Genomic DNA, 21198 nt, shown 5'->3' on the forward strand with positions numbered 1-21198 from the left:
TGTTGTTAACGTTCTAACCCGACCCCCCCCCCCCCCCCCCCCTGACTTGACATCTGTCACTAAGAGCTTCACAGCTCATCGGATTCCTTCCAGCATGAACAGATCCTGACCGGTCAAATGACGATTCGTCGATTCCAAAACTCCGCGCTTCGCCGCGACACACACGATTCCGATCCAGCCATTCGCCCACGTGGGAATCGAATCGTGATAATCACCGCAGCGAATATATCACCCGAATCGATTCCGCCACCACCACCACCAACAACAAGAAGCGATGGCGGCGCGCTGGAGTTGCGAGAACGTCGTGGTCGAGTACAGGGACGCGCAGGTCACCCGAGCTCACAGCGCCCATTCGCCGCGTTGCCTCGCTCTTAAATGAACGTCTCGCAACTACTTTTTGCTGGGTGGGCGATGGGAGGGGGGGTGGGGAGTTGGTAGAGGCAAGGAGGAGCCGGTGCGGTAGAGGCGGCGGGGGTCGCACGGAGACCGGCTCCCCTTCCTGGCACGGCTCGGCACGGCTCGGCTCGGCACGGCTCGGCACGGCTCGGCACGGCCCGGCACGGCTCGGCTCGATCATTGGCGGGTTTCATTGCAAACGGGGGGGGCCCCTTCTCACCCGTAGGCGAACAGCGTTGCGATTTGTAAACACAATCAGTGTTCACGCAATTTAGTCAAATACATAATATGTGCCGTTGTGTGTGCTTGTGACTTAATGCGCAGTGCACGCGTGTGTGTGTGTACAGCACTGCATTGCGTGTTGCACGCGTGTGTGTGTACAGCACTGCATTGCGTGTTGCACGTGTGTGTGTGTACAGCACTGTGCATTGCGTGTTGCACGTGTGTGTACAGCACTGTGCATTGCGTGTTGCACGTGTGTGTGTCAGAGGTGTGGACTCGAGTCATGTGACTTGGACTCGAGTCAGACTCGAGTCATGAATTTGATGACTTGCGACTCGACTTGGACTTGCATAACAATGACTTTGTCCCACCTATGAGATGTGGACTCGAGTCATGTGACTTGGACTCGAGTCAGACTCGAGTCATGAATTTGATGACTTGCGACTCGACTTGGACTTGCATAACAATGACTTTGTCCCACCTCTGGTGTGTGTGTACAGCACTGTGCATTGCGTGTTGCACGTGTGTGTGTGTACAGCACTGGGTATTGCGTGTTACACGTGTGTGTGTGTGCAGCACTGCATTGCGTGTTGCACGTGTGTGTGTGTACAGCACTGGGTATTGCGTGTTACACGTGTGTGTGTGTGCAGCACTGCATTGCGTGTTGCACGTGTGTGTGTGTACAGCACTGGGTATTGCGTGTTACACGTGTGTGTGTGTGCAGCACTGCATTGCGTGTTACACGCGTGTGTGTGTGCAGCACTGCATTGCGTGTTGCACGTGTGTGTGTACAGCACTGTATTGCGTGTTACACGTGTGTGTGTGTAATACAGCACTACATTGCGTGTTGCACGTGTGTGTGTGTGTGTGTACAGCACTGCACTGGGTGTTGCACGTGTGTGTGTGTACAGCACTGTGTATTGTGTGTTGCACGTGTGTGTGTGTACATCACTGTGCATTGTGTGTTGCACGTGTGTGTACAGCACTGTGCATTGCGTGTTGCACGCGTGTGTGTGTGTACAGCACTGTGCATTGCGTGTTGCACGTGTGTGTGTGTACAGCACTGTGCATTGCGTGTTGCACGTGTGTGTACAGCACTGTGCATTGCGTGTTGCACGCGTGTGTGTGTACAGCACTGTGCATTGCGTGTTGCACGCGTGTGCTCTCTGCAGTACTCTACTCTGGTGTGTCATGTAAACATTGGGGAGTGGTAGTGTAGTGTGAAAGTGTGCTGCGCTATACGACCCGAGTTCGATTCCGGCTCACGGCCACCAACATCGGTGACGATTATCTGAACCGGTCCTGGGCCTTCCTATCAAATGAGTACCTGGTGCGGTGTGTAAGCATCGCCACTGGGGAGACGAAGGCGGCCGGGCGTGGTGCTGGCCACCCACCCCCTTCATAGGTGCTACTCGCTAACAACACTTGCCCCAACAGTCTGTTAAGCCTGTACGGGGGGTGGGGGTCGTGGTCATTGCTGAATAACATTTAACATATTCGTGGTTATTTCGGTAAAGTCACGTAGAAGGGAAATAATAAAATAATACAAATATAAAACAATAAAAATTCTCAACACAAGCAATCATCATCAGGTGTGAAATCCACAGCAAGAAAATTTGAAATTTGCAGTCGAAACGTCGTGAGAATTTTTTATTGTTTATATTTGTATCATTTTATTATTTCCATTCTACGTGACTTTACCGAAATAACCAAGAATATGAATCCCTGCAGTCGCGAAAGCTTTAAATCGAAACATTTAACATAATTCGTGGCCCCCATTTGCGACCCACTTGCTGGGTGAGAGGGCCTTCCAGAACCGTCGTTGGCCCATGGGAGGGGGGTGTCTGTTGACGATCCTTCACCCACGCTGGTCAACTTTTGGGGTGAAGGTGCAGCAGCATAGACGAGCTTCAGGTAGCACTCGACACTGTGGCCCAGAATCCAACTCAAGTTGCCAGGTTTATAACAGGGGACCCATTACTTTGTTGACGATATCCACGTTTATTACATCCGTTGAATTGCGATTTTTTTTATCTCCTTTTCTCATCCTGAGAAGAGTCTGCGTTGACATTTTTTCAAGTGTGGACAGCTGGGCGATATTGGGGATGCTACTTGGGTACGCCTGTCAATACAGCGCTGTTGAAGGTCCCGGAGTTGGTGGATTCCGCAAAAGTTTGCGAGACTCCCCGTGAGCGTCGAGGAAGTGCAGGAGAAAGGAAATGCATTCGAGCAAAACGTGGACTCTACCTGGCCCGTCTGTATGGGATGAGAGTGTCTCCCCCAAGCTCGCGTGGCTTTTATCTGGGCGCTCTGGTTTCCCTTCCACGTAAAAAACGCTCATTCATTGGCCGATAACACCTTAATGTGTAGAGGACCGCAGAGCTTTGGGCAGTGGTTGGCACCGTGCTCATTGTCTGGCTCCTCCTCGTGCCTTCGAGTCGTTTTCGTCGAGAGTGAGCGAATACATTACAAGGCTGCCAATCTTGCTATCTACAACTTACTCATCTTCACCATGCGGTTACTGCTTAATAATTAGCTCTTGTAGAATACGTCGTCGTTTGCTTCGTCTGTTGTTGGGTTTTTTTTGGTATGTGTTAATCATTGTTGTGCGTGAGTAGCTAATATTTGTACGTGTGAACACATGTTTGCGGTGTAAACGATGCCCCAGCCGGCAGTGTGAGATTGGGAGTGGAATGTGGCTGCTGCATATTATTACATTGTGTACACTACTGTATGTATAATGTACATCACGTTTGGATTATTATTATGTGTATGAGCATAGCACACGTGGGTATGTCAACCAAACGAGGTCTGACCGCCTGTGTAACTCATGCCAGCGTCCCATTGGTGTTGTTTAGTCACGCACTGCCTGTTGTGTGGAAGCATGTAACACGTCCTCCTCTGACTACTTTCTGACCACCCCTTTTCTGTGTTTCATTAAGCGTGCGCGTTTGGCAGTGTGCAGTTCTATTGAACGTGCGTGTCAATAAGGCAGTGTGTCTTTCCAAATAATGTACGTGCAACCGATATTCCACCCTCTTGACGGCAACGTTGTGTGAATGTAAACTATTGTCATTACGAGATTGCAGTCGTCATGGTGGTTCTCTGACCCACTGCTGTTGTTCTGCAGGCCACCGCAATGTCCGTCGACTGCCAAGGCCAAACAGCTGTGCTCTCCGGGTGAGGCTTACTCCTGCCAAGGAGGCTGCCACTCCCGATCCCACCCCACCATTGCTCTTACTCACCAAGTGAAACCTTGTGATGTGGTGAAATCGTAGGCGATCGATAACTGATTGAAATCAATAACGGTATTGCAGCAGTCAGTTGAACCCCAGGTGCTTTGGTGCTACACACATTTCATCCAGCTCTCAGAGGCAAGGGTCGATGGATCACGGAAGTTTGGGAACATATCAAAGCTGCTTGGGTGTGAGGTGGCCAGGTAGTGCAGCAAGTGGTTTTGTCAACTCGTCACTGTAGACCTTTGAGTGTTGTTCCCCCAATGCATGGGGTTTTCTCTGGGTGCTTTCTGTCTCGTTGCGTGTGTTTATAACATCCTTTAGATCGACTATTCCAAACAACCCAGAGCAGGATCCTCCTGCAAAGAGCATTTTGAGCCTCAATCTGACTGATGTGGATAAACAAATTGCAGAATTATTATACAGCATCTGACTACCTAATATTTTAATATTATTATTTCATGCAAATATAAAATGCAGATCCTGTTATGAATTGCAATATCAGGGGCCTCATTTTCACATCGGCACACAATCTTAAGAACACTTTTTACTGGTATTATTTGCATACATTGTAATTTTATCTGATAAAGATAAATTCGCATTGCTTCAAGCCTTTTCCAATGACTTTGCTTACCCTGACGATGTTCAACGTGTCACTTATATCTTTTCTGTACATGTACTGCCCTTTTTTGTCCATCTACTGTGGGATGGAGGCCTCTCCACACCCCGCAGGTCATGGGGGTTGTTTGAACTTTCTCTGGTCAGTGCGAGTTGGTCGAGCTGGGGCGCAGAGACTTTGGAGGCTAGTACAGTACAACAATATATTCTAATGCACTGCCCTTTACCGGCAGTGTAGCCCTGCAGTTGTCTGTAAGTATCTTTATTTGTAGACGCTGTTTTTAAAACCAAATTGTCTTTTTGTCCTGCGCCTGCTGCTTCTATCTCTCAGGCGGCGGTACCTGTACATGATAAACCTAGACTCCCCATCGGAGCTGGTGAAGAAAATCTCCCGGCAGAGCAAGTGGGACGTCGGCGCTGTGCAGTGGAACCCCCACGAAGTGTCCAAGCATTTCTTCGCCGCTTCGGTACGACGTCTCGACGGAGGCTCTCGGGTGGCCCGTAGTGGCTCCGTTTGTCATGATTGTCGTTCCTCGTCATGAAGGCAGCCGAGTGGCTCGAGAGGACAGTGCCGTGTCACAACTATGCGCTAGCTCCGCTTGGATCCGAGGTTCAGATACAGGTTTCAGCCACCTATTACAGGGTGCTTAATAATTTTTGTTGTGCTTATATGGGACTATCATGTTTAATTGAAAAAGAACGGATGATATACTCTAACATGATAACAAATGTATGTTAATTGCTTAAAAAATCAGTCTCCACTTGTTCGCCATCATTGTCAATACATGCCTGGAATCATCTCCAGGTGGTCTCCAGAGCCCGGAGGCACATTTCTTGTGGTATTGTTGCAAATTCTCGGAAGGGTTAACATTTTTTTGAAGCAGCCTGTATTTAGCCGGGTTCTTGGTATAGTCTGCATAAAAAATAAACCCGGAATATTAACTTTGGTAATTCACTTCATTTGGTTAATTGCAGGCCTGAGCAATAAAAAGTGTGACGGTCCATTTTTGCACGACGTATAAAACTTTTGCATTCATTCTGGATAAATACTCCTATTGACATGACTTCAGTAGTCGTTTCACGATGTCGTCTTCTGGGGGACCTTTTGACATGGCGAGAGCTTCGAATGGAAATGTAGTTATCTCATAACGCGATACCGCCAGCGCAATTGAAGTATAACTGAAAATAAATGAAATCGCCATTTGCAATGATCATCAATCGACTGCTGTTTAAACGATTATTGCCCTCCTAAACGTGTGGTTTCCATCAAGACATGAAGCAAATCTGGTCAATGACAAAGTTGTTCATGTAAATGCATACCACTGCAGCGTGACTTTTGCCTTGAAAGAAATTAACCGACTCCTTGGGTTGTTTTACGTAAAATTTCACGAGGTTGACGTGCCCTCCATCTGTTAATGTCACGGTGTCCTCGTGAGCTGGACATCTGTGAAAAAGATCTTCGGAGTTCATCGGATTCCTCCAGAATGAATACAGATTAAGATTTTTGATGGGCCGTGCTACTCTTAACATGTGCACACTGACAGCACCCTCCCTAGCAGTGTATACTACAATCGAGCATCGATTATCTGGCAGCTTCGGGGGGAGGGAGTGCCTGATAAAATAAAACGGATAATCACTAATAATTTAAAATAGCTTATTTTTGCACATTCTTAGATAACATGTGGTTTGTAGGTGTTATTTTTGTGTTTCAAGCATGTTTCCTATATGAAATTATCATTAAAAACTACAAATAGACAGAAAAAAACATCTTACTTTAAAAAGTGACCGTATTTACTGTACCGTACTTACCATTCCAGTTGTATGTAGTATATAATGTACTGTGTATAATTTTTAACACTGAAATCAAGCATAGCTACTTTTGTTGTCATGCACATGGTGCCGATCGCCGGACTGGTACAGCTTTTGGAGTCGTTTTGCCGGTTTCGCCGAATTGGCCCCGGGACTGCCGAATAATTTTAGAAGCCGGATAATTGCGCAGTATCGGATAATCGATGATCAACTTGTACTAAACTTGGGTCTTGTGTTTTTTTGTGCTGCAGTGCAACCAGCAGGTGGACTTGTACAAGTGGAAGGATGGCGTTGGGGAGGTTCCAACATCATTGCGGGGACACACGCGTGTGATCAGGTGTAGCAGCGCAGCTTGCAAGCATGATATCAGCCTGTCAGGCAGTTCTTGATCAATGTACACAACTCTATATCACTATTTAAGAGGCATGTTTCAACGTACCCTCCCAGTTATTAAGCTGACGCTAATTTTCACAATTCACGGTCATGATTTGATTGAAGAATTGGTTCTGTTTTGTCTAATAGTTATTGCGTCGCTTGTATTTTTTTATTTTTAAGTCTCATTCTTACAGCTTTGTTGGCATGATACTAACTGTAACATTGCCATTCTTTGCATATACTTGAAATCTATTTTATATATTTTCTCTTGCACATTTATATGCCTGTATCGTGAGATATAAATCTATTTTAATTTGAGTCGATACATCGTAACATGCTGACTAGTTAACAGGCTAACTTTATTGTCATGGCAGACTCGTCACATGTTTAAAGTATTCAGCATGAATTTCATATTTATAATTGAATGGTATTCATGACTTATTTGCAGCATCTTGTGCATGTGTTCTTTTCATCTTTAAAAAAATAATAGTTTATTTGTAAAGTGAAAATCTCCTTATTCTTGGTTCTTTCGGTAAAGTCACGTATAAGGGAAACAACAACATAATAAAAATATAAAACAATAAAATTCTCACGACGTTTCGACTGCAACACAATCATCAGGTGTGAAAAACACAGCAAGAAAATGATGACGATTGTGTTGCAGTCGAAACGTCGTGAGAATTTAATTGTTTAATATTTTTATTATTTTGTTATTTCCCTTCTACGTGATTTTACCGAAAGAACCAAGAATATGAATCCCTACAGTCACGAAAGCTTTCAATCAAAATAGAAAATTTCCTTGTTTGCGGTACTTAATGTACGCAGAATGAAATAATGATCAAAATAAGTCACAGCCCTTTATCGATGCACTCATTGATTAAAGCCCTGCCCATGCCCTTCCATGACGGGCGTTGTTTTGCCAAACTTCACGCTGGTCACCACAGGTTGGCGAAGGGCGGCTGCCCAGCGTCAATTCAGATTTCACTCGCCACTGACACTGTGGCTGAAGTCAAATTTGGGTTGCAGCGGTTCGTAACACAGTGCCCTAACCACTCCACCGCTGCTTCGAACCTTATTCATATTTTGATGTGTGTAGTGTGCACACTATGCTGTGTGTTTATCGAAAGTGTGATGATGTAATATTTTGGCGGTACGTGTGCCGTCGGCAGTGATCTGGACTGGTCTTGGTTTGAGCACGAGTACCTGGTCACGTGCTCCGTAGACACGTACATCTACATCTGGGACATCAAGTGAGTGTGCACAGGCAGCCAAGAACCACTTTGAGGCTCCCCACAATAATAGTGTCAACGGCATTGATGACAGCTCGATTAAATCATTGCTCTGATAACACTAATGTGTAATTCAGGAATCCCATGTATTTTACATGTGTGCGGACACTTATGTGCGTAAACAATGAGCAGTTGCTATGTGATCACTTCTTATCTTTTTTAAAATAAATACTAAGTTTTATTTGTTTAGAACAAACGTTAATCCTTAAGCTGTTTTACAAGAATGACCAGCAGAGGACCTTAGTGGGCAAAAAAAAGGAAATTACAGAAAAAAGCAAGTTGCAGCATATAACTCAACTGATTTATATACTTTATAATTCCATCATATGTTATATGGAGCAATATATGTAAGATATAACATTTATTGATCATGACATACGCATTTGATAATTATATACATAAAGGGAGAGAGCTGCATTCTCTTGTGGTATTTAATTGCCTCTAAGGATATATTAATTTGCATATGCGATCTTTAACAGGGACACAAGGAAGCCAGCCATCTCCCTCTCAGCTGTTGGTAAGCTGTCCTCTTTGTAAATGTTGTGGTTTCACGCTTCAACACACCGGTGGGCTAAAGCAGTGAACTATTTGTCTTTTGTCAACGTGACACTTTTTTGTTGATTGGCCGTGTCGGGTGGTGGAAGGTTACGACACATTTATAAATAACGCGATCTAACCCAAAAAAGTTGATTATGAATAATATTGGTCGCGAAAGTCTACGTGTTAATCTGTCCTCTTACTTAATTTACACTATGTCCTTTGGACCATAAATCTAGCGCTACCTGAGATATACATTTGAAGTTCCCTTACACTGATTTCGGAGTGCATCAAGTTGAAGCTGAGGTTGCTCATCCGAAAGAGGGAGCTATTGCAACATTTGAGTTATGTGGCAATAGGCAGTGATGGCCTGTGTGTGTACTGTTGTGTGTTTGAGTGCCTGTGGAGTGGTAGTGTATTGGTTAGTACGCTGTGCTACGAACCCGACGACCGAGTTCGATTCCTGCTCACGGCCAACACCAGTGCCAATTATGTGAACCGGTCATGGGTCTCCCCTAGGTCGACTTGGCCTCAAATGAATACCTGGTGCAGTGTGTGAAAACATTGCCACTGGGAAGACGAAGGTGGTCGGGCATGGTGCTGGCCACCCACCCCCTCGTGTTCCGTGCCCGCCTTCATAGGTGCTCACGAACAGCACTTGCCCCAACAGTCTTCTAAGGCTATACTGGGGTGATCTTTGTCTTGTTTGTGTGTAGCTGGGGCATCCCAAGTTAAGTGGAACAAGAGGCAGAGGGACACTCTGGCGACAAGTCACGACGGGGACGTGCGCATCTGGGACAAACGGGTGGGCTGCTCCAGTCTGTGCCACTACACCGGTCTATGCCATTCTGAACAATACCGCGCAGCAACACACAGTCCAAATTAATGAAGCTCAATGCAACACATCTCGGTGCAAAACAACACAATACACTGCAATACAATACAGAACTATCTGGCCCAGTCATTTTAAATTTAGGTTGACAAAAGTGTGTGTGTGTAGATTTTCCAGGGTGCAAAAATCATAAGGCTTTGGATTTTACCATCTGAAAGTCTAAATTTCACATTTTGCCATGAGGTTCTATATATATATATTTTTTTTAAACCTAGGTCTTGGAAAGTTTACATCAAGTTGTTTTCGATCGTTCTGAACACAAACATGACACTTTAAAAATAATTTTCTCTGTTTTAATCGGAGTGTAATCGTAAATCCCATATGCTAAATGATGATATAAAATATTGTAAATGTTGATGCGAGTACTGATTAATGATGTTAAATCGTACTGCTGCACTGCTGTGAATTGTTGAGCTACACTGATCATGACGCTGCTGCTGAAGCTGTTGATGACGTGGTTGTCACTGCTGCGTTTGCAGAAAGCCACGGCACCCGTGGAGTATATGGCTGCTCACCTGTCCAAGATCCATGGGCTAGATTGGCACCCAGACAATGAATTCATCTTGGCCACCTCCAGCCAGGACAACTCCGTCAAGGTGACTCGGGCCAGAGAGATTGGTGCATTGTTCACTTTGCCGTAGCCACGGTGTCAACTTGAAGAGGTCATCATTGACAGTGCCTTTAATACCACCGCAGCTTGCCATTGTTTGCTTCTTTCTGATAGGTCCCCAGTTGTCGTAAACTTCTTATCGCACCTTCAAGGGCTGCTCTTACAATACTCCCACTGTCTGGATGATGATAATAGTAATAATTTAAAAACTCAACACATCCGTCAATGATGGGCTGCCTTAAAAGGGAAAACATATATATAACAGGCAACGTTTCTGTAAATGTGCTTATTAGAAAGGGTCATTACCTGAAATATCATCTCATATATTGTTATTTTTTAAAGCAGTGTTATTGACAAATGTGAGGTTTTACTGGTAGGAACCTCCTGGCTACACCAGCCCACAGGGGATTATTCTGTCCGTCCGTCCGTCGTGCAGGGAGGGGCTGGGTGGGGAGGGGAGGGTGGGGAGGGGCTGGGTGGGGAGGGTGGGGAGGGACTGATTGGGGAGGGTTCAAGTTCATTTATTAGGTATAGCCCTGTGAGCCATTCGGCTCTTGAATCGGGTGCAACCGCAACAAAAAAAACATTAACAAAAAACATCTTGAAGTGAATATGTGACTGAGTGCAAACAGAAAATCCAAGAAAAGACAGCAAAATATTGGGGCTATACTCAACGTTTAACCTACTCACGCCGGCTTGTGCCCGCCCTCACAGTCAGGCATATTTGCGGAATACACCACGCCGCCGTTGACCCTGGCCATTGACCGAGCAACCCAACGTTCCTACCAGCTCCCTCCGCAGAAATGTCTTTTTGTATTGGCAAATAATTTGTCTGGATTTAGGTCTTTCCCCTTGGTTTGTAAAGCTGCTGCCACCTGCTTATCTCGATAATCTAACCTCTTCGATCCTCCACGTGCCCCACCCATCAGAGCCGCTTCTTCATTATGTTCGCAACACTTTATCGAGTGGTGTCGGTATTGTCATAAACAATAATGACAACAACTTATTTGACTGTTTAAAGTGTTGCTAAACTATTTATTGATTGATTGTTTACGGCGACTGACGAAAAATAATAGCGCAATTCATATTGTAAGTAATGCTGCAATCGATTGTGCCATGCAATATAGTGGTGCTTGTGTAATAAAGATGGCATCAGTAGCATACACGATCACATGACATGGTTTTTGTCTTTTCACAGTTCTGGGACATTCGAAACCCTCGGAAGAACATACATGTGCTGTCGTGCCAAGTTCCTGTGTGGAAAGCACGGTATACGGTGCGTATTGTGATTGTGTGTGAGCGGATGTGCATAGACATGTATCCTTATGTGTCTTATTTTGATGTGTACCTTAATATATGTGGATATGTAACAGGTTATATTTGTGTATTAATGTATGTATCAGCATGTATGTAACTGTGATTGCGTTTGTGAGGCTGTTTATTAAAGGGAAATTATGCATCATTCATTAATCTTCTACATTGCAGGCAGTTTAGCTAAATATATTGTTGTACTCTACTTCTTCGGTCCCACATCTAAGCCATTATGCGTGAATACTGGAGGTAAATAAAGGCCATTGTGAATAGTTCCAGCCACACCACCAGTTTTGAGTGTTATATGGTCCTCTCGATGTTGCTCATCTTGCAGCAGCAACATCCTAACCGGGGGATTGTGCGTGTGATTTGTGTGTCCTTTGTATCTCTGCATGCGGCGTGGGCAGCCTTTCAGCAATGGGTTGATCACGGTGATGGTGCCGCAGCTTCGGCGCGGTGAGAACAGCCTACTGCTGTGGAATCTGGGAGAGCTGGGGGCACCTGTGCACACCTTCGTAGGGCACAACGACGTGGTGTTAGAGTTCAACTGGCGCAAGCAGAGGGAAGGTCAGTGTACACAGACAAGACCCACAATTCTTAACCTTAACAGGCTTGTCGCAAGTGCTGTTAGCGAGCACCTATGATATCCGGCACATCACATGAGGGGGTGGGTGGCCAGCACCATGCCCGACTGCCTTTGTCTCCCCAGTGGTGATGTTTATGCATCGTCGCAGGTACTCATTTGAGACCGAGTCCACCTAGAGGAGGCCTAGGACCCTTTCAGATAATCGTCACCGATATTGGCCGTGAGCTGGAATCGAACTCTAGTCGCCGGGTTCATAGTGTCGTGCGCTAACCGCTACACTGCCATGCCTCACATTAAGGCACGCACATACATGAGCATACACTTACAAGTTGCTTCATCTCGTGTTCTTTAGATACAAATTAACAATTTCAGGTGTGTCCTTTAGATACCCATTCATTGCAAATTACAAATATGAAATTACATGTATAAATTTCATGTAATTTCTGCACATGTACATGGACACACATACAAACACACTGACATGCACACCAAGACAGATGCACGCATACAAGTGTTCCATCTGCTACGGAAACTTGGAGGAACGACCTGGGGCACATCAGTCGATGTGCTGCGAACTGCCACCCTCTCACTGATCTACTCGGTGGCAGGGTCCTGTCCTCCAGCCCGGTCCAGGAAACCCATACACAAAACTGCCAGATGCACATTTGAATAATGCGATGTGCATCACAACTGGAAGACTGGAACTGACACCAGTCCTTTGGCTCCCTGTTCCGGCAAACATTCTGCCACCAAATATGTGCAGATACATGCAAACTGCAATGGCGTTTACTCGTTTCTTGCCAACAAAAACCTACTCGTCAACCAAGACCTCAACAATGTACCTTGCCGCCAACCCTTAAGTCCTGTTCCCCCGTCTGGGATTGCCCCGTCACCAACCTAGAATCTCAGCCAGATCCAGGAGATCGCTGGTGAATAGAGTGGAACAACGCGGACGTCCAGAATAAACACCTAATTCGAGACCCAAATATTGCACCTGCTGGCTTTGACATTCCTTCTTGAAGACAATGGTGGTGTAACCATCAACCTCGTCATAACATCAACAGGTCAATGTGCACATCCCCTTTATAAATGGAAAGTTAAAGACATGCCACAGTGAAATGTTGGCCCTGCAACTCTGGAATATATAGTTAACCGCTATCATCTCATCTCCTTCAACAGAGGAACGGCAAACGAGATTAACTCTTCTCCTGAAGCTCTCTCTTGCCTAGCAGACCTTGACATTTAGCTCCTGAATATATCGTCACATGCAAGAATAAAATCATTCAAACGTGTGAATGCAGCAACACATTCATCACGTGGGGTTTCTCCCACATGCAAATAACACGCCTCTATGAATGAGCCTGACAAGCCAATGCAGGGCCCTCTTGAAAAAGGGTATTGAGATTCAGTGAGGTTTCGCTGAATAAATAACCATGTTTAGCTAATTAATATATTTTTGACTGTTTTAGCAAATGCTGTACACCAGCACCTGTTGAGACTGTTACCCAACACTGGCAGTTGTTGAGGTCAGTCACCTGCGAGCTTTGGCTACCTTCGTCCCTCGGTGTTAATGTTTTACCATGTCCACTGCAGCTTCACGTTTTGTAGAAGTCTCTAGTGTAAATAATTGGCTGAGATATTTATACCTGCTGTATCAAAGTACACATGTGGACAAAAGTGCACAAATTCACGTACATGCTCTGGAACATGACCTTTGTTGATGGGTTTGTGCTTGTGCAGGACTAAAGGACTTCCAGCTTGTGACGTGGTCCCGCGATCAGAGTCTACGCATCTGGAGGATTGACACACAGCTGCAGAGGGTGACTCCCGCCCCCATCCCTTTGCAACTGTTGTATTTGACTTAAGCTGTCCTTCACACTCACCTGCCCATAAATAAGCATCCACGCCGAAAGAGTATTTACCCAGCATCTCCTCCAGCGTGTACAGGCCAATGATAGAATGTCGATAGTTATTTATAAAGTTTATCGGCAAAAAAAGGAAACCCGTATCTGCCAATGCAGGGAACGGAGCGTGTGGTGTGCAGCTGTGTTCCAGTGACAATCTCGATGGCACTGATGACCTTTTGGATGACTACACGGTGACCCCTGACATGGACAAGGGCTACTTGGCCCCCGACGCGGAGCCCAGCCCCCCCCCGCGGCCGTCCAACCACGAGGACCCGGGTGGGTATCACACAATCGCCAGGCCAACAACACACACCGAAACGAAGACTCGACTCACAAGACGAGTAGCGCTTGTACTCTCGATACTTACCTAGGTTGTGCGTTCCAGGCTGTCCGACACTATGGTGATGTCATCTTCTTGGTTCTTTCGGTAAAGTCACGTAGAAGGAAAGTAATAAAATAATAAAAATAAAACATTATTATTTTATTACTTCCCTTCTACGTGACTTTACCGAAAGAACCAAGAAGATGAATCCCTGCAGTCACGAAAGCTTTAAATCGAAAAAAACTTTGGTGATGCTTCATTAGTGAGGGGGAAAAAGGCTCTAAATTTTCTGGGAGGTTTTGTTTTCAGTGCTCTAGTGATATCCCGCGTTGATCTATTTAACACTGTGGTAAAGGTGTTACAGGGAAGTCATTACAGTGCTAAAATTATGGGCTTGTATTAACTTAATAGTGTTTTCACTCCTTAACGAAGCTTCACACTCTTGTCAGATAGCCTGACATACAGCCTAGGTGCACCTCTATGGAGTAAGAGCTGTGAATGTTTTTTTAGGTTGGGTATTCTTGGAACAAATAGGGAATAATTGAAAGGTCCCCCTTTGAAGGTCATTCCACTTAAGTTTACATTTTCTTTTTAGAATCAGATGATCAAGTTTATAATTAGTAGGGGAGATGTGGCTGATTAGCTACATCAGGAACCATTAATCAGGTATTTATTCGTCAAGTCCTTACCCTCAGCTGAACCCTGAAAATCATTACCTGAACCTAATCCTACCAAGTCTAGCTCCTATTTAACTATACCAAGCCTCAACTTACCCTAATAAATAGGCGAGCGACAATTAATCAACTCGTTGATTAAAATATATTCTTTCGATCGTGATAGTACCTGTAAGATTGTGTTTTTTTTTTACGATCTTATTATATATGTTTTCAAGATTTAACCTTTCGGGAAATAAAATTAACTGAACAGAAGTATCACGCACTACATTACATTTTTAGCCCGAATCTTGTCGGTGTATGTATTTACGTTGAACTTTCGCACTGTGCGTAGCCAACCGTGCTAATCATTCAATCGCAGGGTGGGGGAGGGGGGGGGTTGAATCTTTACATACAAGACCATGCCAGGGTATTGTTAATGAGGGTGCTTATTCTCATTCAAGGCTTCGCTTGCCTCCCAAACGTTGAATGTGCGATGAATATCGCCGCTTACTGCGGTCAACGTCGCGTGTCTCGTCTGCCTCCCGCCTGCCCCCTCCCCCTGCACCGGCAGGAGTACCGAAGGAGATCGCCGCGGTGTCCCCGCGTGGCCGCCGGAGGGGCGACGCTGCTGTGCCAGGGCAGCCCCAGACGCTGCAGCAGGAGTTCTCGCTCGTCAACCTGCACATTCCCAACGTGGCCGTGGATGAGGTGCCGCCCGCTTTCTCACGCCCACTTCATCCCCCAAACCAATTGATAACAGCGGCACCTCGCTCGCATCTCGCTTTGACACACGCCGTGCGGGCACGGGTTTTTTTTGCGCGTCGCTTCGCAGCTCTGGCGGATGTAAAAAGAGCGCATCGTAGCTCATCGGATTCCTCCGATGAAAGATTCTTAACTTTGTGGACTGTGCATTGGTGGCAGTTCCACTGCTGGTAATAAAGACATCGGATTTGCAAGAGATGGCTAAGTGTGATCATACCATGTTGGGACATTGAGCTGGCACCAATGAGACCCCCCGGGGTTTGAATCTGGGTTCCAGCCACCTAAATGGGTTCAAATATTTTTGCTAGTTGGTGGTCCGAAACCGATTTACCAATGAATATACGTAACGACTTTGTGCTAAATATTTGTTTTATTCAACATGGCTTATTCCACTTCTGGGAATTACAAATCTTAGTTTTCTTGACAGGTGATGACTCTTATTAGGGCATATATGGGTGTGCCCCTAGCGTGCATTAAGAGACTTGTTAAAGTGACTTAAAATGTCATCTTCGCGAGTTTTCTGCGGCTGTTCTGAGAACACGTTATGATGTGCTCGTTGCTAAAAAAATATAAATTCTTATTGAGGCATTGTGCGGGCCCAATACATCATGTTGTGACGCACGTACACACTGTCAACATAAGCCAAACCGGTTATGAAAAGCAGGTGATAGAAAGATGGGGAAGAGTTGCTCGAGTTTTTCATGGAGATTCACCAGATATTCGGGTGAAATTCAGATCTGGCCAGTATCCACCGGCCAAACGGTTAACCTTAAAACCAGTAGAAACAGGATAGTGTCTTTGCTATTATTTAAACTCCATTTGTTTTCTCTAATGTCAAAATATCCCTATCTCATCTGCACTTTCTCTTATCTCGCTGCACCCTAATGCCTTTTCTATATATTTCACATCTCACTGTATCAGTCTTTTGTTCTTCTCTCATCTCTTTACATTCCTTAATATCTATTTAAGACTTCACTTCATCATGGGACCTCCTTTGCCAGTACTAAAATATGAGAAAAAGTTTTTCCCCTTTTATTTGGCAACAGAACAGGTGTGAGGTTGTTAAAACACCAAACTGAAACCTTTTGCAAGGAATCATATCTGCATTAACCACAATACTTGTGGTCAAAATGCAAACCAAAAACATACTCTGATAATATATGTGTAATACGAGAGAGTTCCTCGATGAGCGGATAGGCTCAGCCGCTTGGGCCATCACCCAATTAGAGGGATGGGCCAAGGTTAGAGGCGGAGCTCAAAAGGCTCGGGGGAAGTAACATCTAGAAGGTTCGTGAGGGGGCGTGGCTGTAGGCGGGGATTGGTGACGTAGGCCAGGGGATATAAGGGGAAGCAGAAGAGAGCTCGGGGTGAGTGTGTGGAGTCAGAGAGCGGGACCACGTCGCTCGCCTCCGGGACACCAGCTGCCGCGTGGCGGGCCGGAGGCTTCTCCCAGCGCACCGCCTGTCAGCGGCGCGCGGGAGCGGGAGAGGTTGAGAGAGAGAGGAGACGCGAGTAATCACCAGCCGTGCGGAACGGAGTGCAGCCGTGCCAGAGAGAGCGAGAGCGGAGCTTTCCAGTTGTGAAAGAAATAAGCAAGACGAAGACACAAGCCCAGATCGTCGTCGCAGTGGTTTATTTCATATGCATTGCCTTTGAAGCTGATTGGTCCACACCAGAGACAGCTTTCTTTTGAGCCTCGTCTCAAACGGTGTTAGACCAGAGGACGCCAAAAGGCGAACAGCACAAAGACAATGCACTATCAGAGTAATGAGAGCTTGGGGTGTGCATCTACATCATGGGATCTGTATATTCTATATTATCACAGTGTTTTTTGTTTGCATTTTGACCACAAGTATTGTGGTTAATGCAGACATGATTCCTTGTAAAAGGTTTCAGTTTGGTGTTTTAACAACTTAACACCTGTTTTGTTGCCAGATAAAAGGGGAAAACTTATTCTCATAAGACTTTACTGTTCACCTTTAAATTTGGATCCAACTCGGATATCTTATTACGGTTTTTCGCAGGGTAGCAGAGAATGCTATTCAGTGCACCGCTGGTGTCTAACAGTAATTTATTTGCCGTGACCTCGCAGGAAGGTGTGAAATCGGTTGAAGTGGATCTTAGTCATGCATTTGTGAAACCAAAAGAGAAAGATCTACAATGGGTTAATTGATATTAATAAAAGTTAGTGTCACCTTGCGCATTCCGTGACGGTTTTTGTTGTCGAGCCCGAAAACATGCACAAGTGTGCACCCAAAGAAAGCTTGTAAATGTTGTGGCTTTGCTCTCCAACACACCGGTGTGCTGTACTAGTTACAAATTGGCTTGTTCTGTTTACATGACAAACCTGACTAATTGGCTGTGTCGGGTGGTGGCGGGTTTAACGACACATTTATATATTTACGCAATCTAACCCAAAAAAACCTGTACAATAAAACCTTGGATTGCGAGTAACTTGGTCTGCGAGTGTTTGCAAGACGAGCAAATTTAAACAAAATATATATTAATTTGATAAACGAGCGAGGTCTTGCAATACGAGTACTGTAGTACGTACAGTATACGCTTTGTCTGCCGAGCGTCACGTGATCACAACTGAGCCGATGGTTCTTCTCTCTCTCTCTCTCGCTGCGGGATTGTGGGTAATCGTCTCCCATGCTCGGTCTCAGTCGGCGTGCCTCACTCGTATAGTCAACATTCGTGCGAGCGTATACTTTTTACTATAGTGTTGTGACCACGTGTGTGTGCGTAAAGCATTTTTTTAAATTTTTTGTCCAAGTGTAGTGACTGTGAAAGTCGTCCTACACAATAATCCTCCCCTCTCTCGTCTCCCTCACACCAGCCACGATTAAATGTAATTAATTAATTTGATTACTTTATTAAATTTTAATCATAAAAATATTAAAAGGTATTTTGTATTAATCATTTTTTATATGAATACAGTATTTTTGGGTTGTGGAACGAATCATCTGAGTTTCCATTATTTCTTATGGGGAAATTCGCTTTGATATACGAGTGCTTTGGATTACGAACACATTTCCGGAACGAATTATGCTCGCAATCCAAGGTTTTACTGTATTATGGTTGTATCTCCATGCTTTGTCAGTGATTTTCAACAGTTATCACAAAAAGAGGAATGGATGCTGGCTGTCTGGGCAGTAGCCGTTTGTAAGGACAGTGTAGTTATTATGGAAAAACTGCTTGAACTGGAAGAAGAGTAGATAATCGTGAGAGTGAGTGTATGCGCGATTGTCTGGATTATGCTTGTAACAGTGATATATTTAATATTCTTGAAGTAGGCAGCATTAATATTTTAATTAATTGCAAAACCATAATTTCAAGTTTGGTTGAAATGATGTTGAGGTGAGGTGACTGGTTTCTAGAAATAGCTATTTTATTCTGTACGAGTGTACCTTTGAATATTGATGTATATACATGCATATATGCGGTGAGCAATATTAAATTTTCACATTGGGTCATTAAAATGTGTTTATCAGCAGCTGTGTTCTATTCACCTCCGAGATAAAGACTTGACTATGATGCTATTCCTGGTGGAACCAAAGCTGTTGGGGACTGTGTGCCGTGGTTTAGGCTGCTGTCATCGGCAGGGTCGTGGAGGTAGTGGTGTGTGACCATATGTTACTTCACTGGTCAGTGTGGGTTGGTAGAGATACCTACCCGATAAGGAAACACACCATGCTCACACAGGCCAACCCCTGTCTCCTGTTGTCACGCTGTAATTCAGGGTCTTTACAGCAACAGCCACTGCAATCGCACCTTCCACTGCGATCTATACAATTTTGATCTACTAATTGTAATTGTATACATTTAAGGCAATTTCAGCCAAACAACCTGTTTAAAAAAAAAGAATCTCAGACCGTCCCAAAAATATTAATTTGGTGGAATGATGGCAAAGTAATTGACGCACTGACCTTTGAACCTGGTGACATGAGTACGATTCCTGGCCATGGCTAACAAGAGTGACGAGTCGTTTCTGACCCATTTCTTGGCACCAGCGTGGTGACGAATGTTCAAGCAAACCCTCAAGATCAAAATGTGGAAAGACCTTTTGGTCATCGGTAAACAAATTATTTCGAGATGGTGCATTGGCAGTGGTAAATGTGTACAATGAACAACAAACTCAACAAACTTTTCTTAAAAGAAGAAATATATAATATGCACATGCTATGCTTATGCCATGGAAAAGCATCATTGTTACATATCATTTGCTTTTGCTGTTTTGGCAGGTTTTTGATGAATGTGAGTTTTATTTTATTAACCACTAGATTAATAAAGCACTGTACATTATAAATATGAGTAGTGTGTGTGTATATACCAGTACCATTTGCCAAAGAGGCTGTGATGCATGCGCGTGCAGATGGATGCCTTGAACCGGAGCTGCACGGTGTGCGTGCATTGTGGGAGCCACCTGGTGAAGATGGTGGTGGCCTTCCCTGTGAGCTACCCCAACAACGCTGTTCCCACCTTCAAGTTCATCAGCCCAACCTCCATTGATGCCTCTACGAAGACGCGCCTACTCAAGGTGAGTGCCACCACACTCTGCCAGATTGGTGGCATCGACCCTCGGTGTTTGGGGTAGAGATCGTGTAGTTTGTTGCTTCTCTTGCAGGGAGACACCACTACCTTGTGAACTGCTCCAATCTGAATGTTTAGCTCTGTCTCTACAGGCCTCTTTATTCGATGCCCCGCCATAATAATTGTGACACTAACCAGCAGGTGATTTGCATTTCGTTTGACCTCCTTTGGATATTCACATCTCTGTTGCTCATGGCTTTTAAAAAAAATAACAGTTTTACACCTTCCATTAAGAGTACTTTATTGTAAAGTATCGGTGGAAGTAACTTGGAATTTTACATGCAATCTGTACACTCTATAATACGAGTGCAGGAATAATGTTGAAACGAAAAATTATAAAGAAAGAAGCCACTTCAAATCTTTGTTACCTGTTGGTTTGCCTCAAGTGTCCTTTGGCAAACTAAGATATTTGTAGTTTTACAGTTGTAATTAAATCGTTCAAGACTCGTAGAGCCACAACCAAAGGGTCACACATGTGGAATGCCTAGACCAGTGGAGAGATGTCCCAAGCCAGTGTATATGTGGATGCCACAATGGTGAGATGTTAACTCCCTTGTCTGGTATACAGGAGGTCGTGGATTCGATCCTGACCCTGATGCCTGTATATTTGGAGTTTTCATGTCTCTCTCCCCGTAGTCGCGTGGATATTTCTCCGGGTCCTCCGGTTTTTCCTTCTGCGTTTAGAATCGACGTGCGTTTAGAGCATTTGGCTGCTATACATATCCACGTGATAAGCCACTTAATTAAAATATCATTGTGGCCAGGTCGCTTCTGAAAAAAAGCTATATAGCTTGGTGAGCCTTACCTGGTAAAATAAAAAAGAGTTTATTTTTTTGGAATATGACCATTGTGCTGTGGGCTTGTCCACACCCGTTGCTTTGTCGCTGCTCAGACGCTCAAGGACACTTCGCTACAGAAGGTGAAGAGGAACCAGAACTGCTTGGAGCCCTGCCTGTGGCAGCTCGTGTCCTCGCTGGAGAGCATTGTGGTGAGTGCCCTGTTCGCTCCCCCATCCTTCAATGCCCGCATGTGTTATTTGCTCCATGTTTCCATCGTGAAACTGAACGTGCCATGTTG

The 21198-nt window shown here is 44.9% G+C and overlaps 1 protein-coding gene across 1 annotated transcript in view; it reads left to right on the top strand.

Moving 5' to 3' along the window:
* The first annotated feature begins 208 nt into the window (after positions 1–208).
* The window catches only part of WDR59 (WD repeat domain 59), a 78637-nt gene continuing 57647 nt past the window's right edge, over positions 209–21198 (top strand). Inside the window, exons 1-15 of the mRNA XM_078606569.1 lie at positions 209–328; positions 3749–3798; positions 4804–4939; positions 6533–6618; positions 7826–7906; positions 8425–8462; positions 9199–9287; positions 9854–9970; positions 11183–11260; positions 11703–11862; positions 13622–13701; positions 13926–14064; positions 15338–15474; positions 19904–20068; positions 21014–21109. Coding sequence (XP_078462695.1) covers positions 275–328; positions 3749–3798; positions 4804–4939; positions 6533–6618; positions 7826–7906; positions 8425–8462; positions 9199–9287; positions 9854–9970; positions 11183–11260; positions 11703–11862; positions 13622–13701; positions 13926–14064; positions 15338–15474; positions 19904–20068; positions 21014–21109 — 1506 coding nt within the window. The 5' untranslated portion in view covers positions 209–274. The remainder of the gene's footprint in view (positions 329–3748; positions 3799–4803; positions 4940–6532; positions 6619–7825; positions 7907–8424; positions 8463–9198; positions 9288–9853; positions 9971–11182; positions 11261–11702; positions 11863–13621; positions 13702–13925; positions 14065–15337; positions 15475–19903; positions 20069–21013; positions 21110–21198) is intronic.

Source organism: Lampetra planeri, chromosome 26, assembly GCF_965212315.1.
Source record: "Lampetra planeri chromosome 26, kcLamPlan1.2.h2, whole genome shotgun sequence".
In the NCBI taxonomy this organism is placed as follows: domain Eukaryota; kingdom Metazoa; phylum Chordata; class Hyperoartia; order Petromyzontiformes; family Petromyzontidae; genus Lampetra; species Lampetra planeri.